Here is a 6,730-nt window from a genome sequence, read left to right on the forward strand (position 1 = left end):
TTTTTTAGAAAATTAAAATACAACTATTATATAAAAGTTGTAAATTATGCTTTAAAATTTGGATGTTCTGTAGAAGATTTTACAATTTATGAGAAATTAGTATTTCTTTTATAAAAGCTTTCGTATTATTTTTTTTAAGTAAATTAATATAGAATTATGACATCATTCATCATTATAAAAATTAAAGAGTAATTACCTTAATGATAACATCATCATTTTTAGAGCTTTATATGACTATATAGTTTAGGTGAGCTATATTCATCTTTCAATGGACCAACACATGTGCTTTATTACATGAGTTTTTGATATCATTTATCATTGTTCGTGAACTATTAAAGCAGCCATATTTGGCTTTTTGTTTCATTCCAATAATTTATAATTTATTATCAATTGTGATTTTCTTGAACCAAGATCCCATATACAAGAATAATCATAGAGCCTAATATTTGTGAGCCCAATATTTGTCAGCCCATACACAAACCCACCAAATCCTACATCAGGAAGTCTACATAATGATTCACTTCTTGAAAATTAACTTTAAACTCAAAGTGGGCCAAGACATGGGTGAGATCGCAGTAACTCACACAACAACTGCTATGTTTGACTCGTATCAGAATGTAACATGTAACGGGTAAAAAACATATGTACGCGTTAACTCATTTTTATAATAATGCACAAAAATATCACCTTCTTAATCTTCACAATGAATCCATATATCATTTATACTTGAAATCAAACAGCTCAAGTCTTGCATGCCAAAATATATACAAAATGGACATTGTCACTGCTGGTGTAACACTACCAACGACAAATCCCAGGGGCCTCTGTCCGCAACATTGATATTGCCTCTTCGTACTCTGAAGCATACATGAATCCCCACATCTGCATGCATTCAACATCATCTTTAAACACTCACGTTGATCAAATGTACTCATATATCAAACAAAATAGAATTCTGAGGCGTAGAACAGTTAAGAATTTGGGATCTTGATGTAAAATAATTTAACAAAGATAATAATATTACAATTACAAAATTAATACATACTAGCAGATATATACAGGGGCTGAGCTAGGATATAAAATTTAAGCATGTTAGCAGATATTTGAATTTTAGAGTAAGCAACTTTGGATTTTGGTTGATTGCAGATATTTAAACTTTGATAAAACAAAAACCTAACTTAATGTCAACATCTGTGAGTTAGATAAATTTGAGTCCATATTCAGGTAACATTTTTTGCTAGCCAAAGTCAATATTAACTAAAGTAAAAAGGTGAGCACCTCAATTTCCTTGACTTCGAACTCTTGAGTGTGTGATAAACAAGAGTTACCATACGTTTCTGAGGCTAAACTTGACCCATTTAATCTGAAAAAACGAAAAAAATCGTAAAGTGTCACATAAAGTACATAACTTCTTACAATAAGTAAAAGGACACAAGGATGGATGCCAAGAGTCTTACAAATCACTATCTAGATACAATGCAAAATGATTGCCCCCACCAAGTGCTAGATATTCAGTCGAGCATAGAGTGAAATAGCGATTGACACCTATACAACAATACACAACCAATCAGATATTATGTACGTTGATTCTTAAGTAAAGGTGGCAAGTTTGATCCATTTACACAAAAATGAAGCGTTTGGGGCTATGTGGTACCCCTAACTGGTCAGATGTATTAATTTTAAGAAGATTTGACAAAAAATTGAATGTGGCAAATCGGTATGTTACAAGAATGTAACTCAAAATGACGTGTGTAAGATGAGTTGAGCAGGTCAAAGTAGATGAAAGTCAACTGATATGTATTAAAATGCATAAATCCTTCTAAATTGCTTTAAAACAGATTTAGTTACGTATCATAATAACACAGTTGTGTAACAATATTTAACACATTAATTACTTAACAATAGTCAAAAAGGAGAACAGAAAAAGGTTTTTGGGTTGGCCCAACCCACATGACCTGCACTAGAATAGTAGAAAGCTACTAGCCTTTTGACAAGTTACCCAACCCCACAATAAGCCCATTTTACCACCCCTATTTTCAAGGAATAAATGAATTATGAAAAAAAAAAAAAAAAGTGTAGTACCTGTTGGACGAAATATAACAGGATGACCAGGCAAATTTGTAAAAACGAATGTGTTATTTGAACCCTGTAGCGTAATCAGCAGCAAGTGAAAAAGGGAAGAAAGTATTTATATCAACAACGTATACTAATCAAAGCATATACCTACCTGGTATCTTTTCTTTGTTGATGGTCTAAGTGGTGCCTCGACTAAACCACCAAACACCGCACCTTTACGATCTCCAACAACCTGCAACATCATTCAATGATAAAGCTCCATTTATTTAACATATGCACTATTCATCATACAACATGTCACAAAGCAGAAAGAAAATAAACACTAGACATCACACATTTTTGACCTATGAATGAAACATTGTGATTTGTATGATTGTTAATAGTAGCCCAAATTCTATTCTATTTTTATTAAATAATAAAACGTTTTTTAACTAATTTTTTCAAAGATTTAGATTATCATGGTTAAATATACACATTGTTTTCATAATCATAATTAACATTTTAACTATCTATAGATTTTTTATACAAATAAGCGATAGCAGGTCAACCCAACCCAAACTGGCCCCTTCCAACCCACACTAAACAATGATATACTTCAACCTGAACCACGCGGCCCACCCATATTGTCATCTCTTCTAGTATAACAACAATAGTCAATAGCATATACTTAATAATAATCAAGGCTTACCAGAAGACTTAGCCCAGGGCAAAGACTACTTCTTCTATATAACGTTGACAGTGATATACCATGCCTCCATGTGCTGTTTATGAAGGAAAAACAAATTATTTATAATCTCTCTCAACTGTAAATACTTAAATAAATACCACTAGATGAAGAAGAGAGCATGTGGTATACCTGTACAATAACACCCATTTCTTTCCTTGACTGAGAGCTGGTAGTGCAACATAAAGAGCAGCCCGCGTATCTTCAGTCATAAGCTGTGAAGGTTCTGACATATTTGGAAGTTTAGGCACACTCGGATATTGCACGGGACCCACCTCGTTTTTTATAAATCGAGAACTCGTTTCGTTCCCATCATCACTCTTTGATTCGGTATTTACCTTTCCTGAGGCATGAAACCGATACGCACCACCACCAAACCTAGCAGCTTGAGTTAGAGCCTTGCCAATTGACTGTTTACCCCTAGAGAACAGACCCTTCTTTACATTATTTTCTTTTACGGATTGATTATCATTCCATCTTCCCGCATCCTTTTCTGATCTTCCCGGGGACAAAAAGGAATAAAGAAACGCAGTGAAAGATGAAGTATCCGGGCCGTCTTCTAATACCGGAACTTCTTCTTCTTCTTCACAAGTATATTGTTGCGTATTCCTCCTTGGATCATTACTCCCATCTCTCTGGCGAAAACACAAATAAACATTACACAAAGAAGAAGGGTACAATACATATATAAGTCAGAATTAGTGGTTTATCAACATCAAATATAGGTAGTGGTGGTGGTGGTGGTGGTGGTGGTGGTTAATAGACTCATATTTTCACCAACATTATTTTTATTCAGTAATTGTTGATTCATTTGTAGGTAATTAGAAGATACAACACTAAACCCCCTTAATAACATTATATTAAAAATTTTAATTTCAACAAGTTGATAACTGACAACCGTAACAAGCTCACAACACACAATTCGCACCAAATACGATATGAATGTTCAAGGCGGTTACACTATGTTTGCATACTATACTTCCTTTACATTGAAATAACCATCGTAATTCAGAATTGTTAACTACCAACTACCACTACTAAAACCCTAATCCAAAAGATGTATACATTCATAATCGATAGATAATTTATATTATTATTTATATGCATAATATGATGATATGAAAAGGCAAGTGAGCTAATCTAATTTATAACTTTCACAGGTAGGAATTAGAATTTTCACATAACGACCGATCAGAGCTCACAATAATCAAAACGATTAGAGTAAAATTCCTTACAGTAGGAGGAGGAGAGTGATTAGATGAAGGTTTATCAGAGATTGGATTAAGAAGAACGGTGGTAAGATCAGTTACAAAATGAGCTGCTTTACTTCTAATTGATGTACTCAAACGTGGTTGCGGTTCTTCTAATTGGTGGTGTTCTTCTTGTTGTTGTTGTTTCCCCAATTTCATTGTTTGTAATAATCAAGAAGACCGTGTTGTTGTATTCAGCAATTTTGATGATGACATTTAAGTTTCAAGGAAGAAATTGAGCGAATAATTTGGTGGTTTTTGGGTGGGGGATGGAGTTGGTCGTAATGAGTAAATTTTAGGCAAACAAGAATAACAAGTCGGACGGACTTTCACGGGTCAAAATCAACATAAAATTGTCCGCAGCCGAAGTTATCGAGGAAATAAGCCAAAGTTTTTTACATACCGTACCTGAACATTATTATTATTATTATTATTATTATTATTATTATTATTATTATTATTATTATTATTATTATTATTATTATTATTATTATTATTATTATAAACTTAAAAGTATTAAAACTTACAAAAAAATTAGTGGGAAGCCCAGAGACAATCTGGGCCCCACACCTCTAGCAATAGCAAAACCTATCCTAGTAAAAATATGAGCAGCAGCACCGGCACCAATATCTTGCGCCATCGAACTCTTCTGAACCCGCTTTAGCAAAGAAACAGCATCCTTTTTCAATTCCCCAAGGGAAGAAAATGAGAAAGGAATGAAACCATAACCAATCGCCTGACAGCTAGATTCGTACTTGACCCGCTTCCGACGAGCCGCATCAACCACAGCACGTCCAGGGACAAAGTCAGAAAGCCCAGACTGTGTCAAAGGAGAAGACCCTGTCAAGTCAAAACAAACATCGCGACCACAATTCCAGGAATAAAGTAACACATCTGCAGGTCTGAGGGCCCTGTCGTTCCCTCCAGACAACCCAATGTCAACCTCCTTTCTCGCTGAAATCCCAGATCGATAACAAACATCAACAAGGGAATCCCGAACAACATTATGTCGATGCTTAATACCCACCATACCAGCACAAGACACCGCGTGATCCCCGAAAATATCTCCAGTAAAAACCCTTGAACAGGCAGAGCATGCCGTCGAGATAGAGAACAATGGAACACCCAACCGGTAGCACAACACACATCGGTAAGTCTTTGCGTTCATCGTCTGACCCAACCCCAAAATAGGGACTGCCCTTAGCCAAGCAGAGATGTGATCACCCTGCTGCGATTTCCATAAGGCCGATTGTCGGGGAGATAATGAAAAAGTGGATTCTGCATAAGCGGTAACCTTTGTGAAATAAACATCTGCCAATTTCTTCATGAGTATGGGGGCAGCGACCTCACTCTGATTACCTAAAATATCAAACCCAACCGTTTTATTAAACAGACCCAATGCATCTTCAAAAGCACAACCAAGACCAACAATACCCGCATGACGTAGGAGCTTGGTCTGCAACCCAGCAGACTGTAATCGAGAAGCCGGAAAAGCATAATGACGAACATCTCCCGCAGAATAAACACCAAGCCCTCCAAATGCAAATGGCAAGGTGGCAAGCCGCCACTGCCAATCACCAAACCCAGGCCCTGAAGCAGTAACAATACGCTCCAAGGAAGATCGAAGGGCTCCAACGAAAGCGCGTTGAGCCGCCTCAAATATACAAGGAGGACAAGTACGCAAGGTAAAGTAGAGTTTAGAAACTTCCGTACATGCCCTAAGCAACAACAACTCACACTGAGGATCATCAAGCTTAGCAACCTTATCCATAAGCGCAATGGACTTGGTCACCCTTTGCATCACCAGTTCACTACTAAAACCAAGATCGGAACTTGCGGGGACCCCAAGCAACTTAACACCATTTAAAGGTCGAGCAATATTAGGAGGAAAGACACCTACTTGCCTGCTGCGAGGGTCCTCCGTAGGCAAGAAAATTTCTGTTTTTTCAACGTTGAGATGTAGCCCAAAACGAGGCCCATCCCCCATAATCAAATGCAAAACCTTCCCCACCACCAAAGTGTCCCCAATAATAGTGCCATCATCCAAATACCACGCCTGAAGACAAACCTCAAAATTATCTCTGATTTTAGAAACCAAGGGTTGTAAGACCAAAGCAAAAAGCAGCGGACCAAGGGGATCACCCTGTTGCACCCCCTGAGAAGACCATAATGTAACATCCCGCCTTTTTCCATTCACTTTTCCGTTTAACTATTTAAGTTCCGTTATATGTTTATAACACATCTCGTTAATACGCGTTTGAATTATCTCGTTTAGGTAATTCCCGTACCCGTTTCCTAAGTTGAGGGACTAAAGTTGCCAAATGGAGAAAGAGATGACTAGGTCAACTAGTCAACTCTTTCCTCTCCATTCATTTTATCACCTCCCAAATAATACTTCACCTTTTTCTCTCAAAACCCTCAAACCTTCAATCATCATCCAAATTCGTTCAAGAAGGATTCGATCAAAACAAATTGCATATTTGAACTCCTCGTGATCTCCTCTTCGTTTCCATACCGATTTCATCAATTTTGGGTAACTTTCTAAAATCACTAATTCTTGTGTTCTTGAGATTTTTAAGTTATAAGGTTGTTAATTAGTGTCTATGGCTCGAGTCTAGTTTGTTTATGTGATTTGTATGCTCGTTTTTGATATTTTGATGTAACTAGTTCATATTGAAAG

At 36.6% G+C, this 6,730-nt stretch overlaps 1 protein-coding gene across 1 annotated transcript; it reads right to left on the bottom strand.

Annotated features, from left to right (window-relative positions):
* Nucleotides 1-418: 418 nt before the first annotated feature.
* Nucleotides 419-4,376, bottom strand: LOC139862610 (oxidation resistance protein 1). Its single transcript, XM_071851225.1, has 8 exons — nt 4,036-4,376; nt 2,933-3,435; nt 2,765-2,837; nt 2,228-2,308; nt 2,083-2,146; nt 1,458-1,545; nt 1,279-1,363; nt 419-882 (listed from the first exon to the last, which is right to left on the bottom strand). The coding sequence occupies exons 1-8, from the start codon at nt 4,207-4,209 to the stop codon at nt 799-801; spliced, it is 1,152 nt and encodes a 383-aa protein (XP_071707326.1). The 5' UTR covers nt 4,210-4,376; the 3' UTR covers nt 419-798.
* Between the last annotated feature and the right edge of the window lie 2,354 nt (nt 4,377-6,730).

The sequence above is a fragment of the Rutidosis leptorrhynchoides genome, chromosome 8 (assembly GCF_046630445.1).
Source record: "Rutidosis leptorrhynchoides isolate AG116_Rl617_1_P2 chromosome 8, CSIRO_AGI_Rlap_v1, whole genome shotgun sequence".
NCBI lineage: Eukaryota > Viridiplantae > Streptophyta > Magnoliopsida > Asterales > Asteraceae > Rutidosis > Rutidosis leptorrhynchoides.

Coding starts and splice junctions, on each gene's coding strand:
- LOC139862610 (XM_071851225.1), bottom strand. CDS start 4,209: ATGAAATTGGGGAAACAACAACAACAAGAAGAACACCACCAATTAGAA. Junction 2,838..2,932: donor AAATGGGTGTTATTGTACAG/GTATACCACATG, acceptor CTTCATAAACAG/CACATGGAGGCATGGTATAT. Junction 883..1,278: donor TCGAAGTCAAGGAAATTGAG/GTGCTCACCTTT, acceptor GAATGCATGCAG/ATGTGGGGATTCATGTATGC.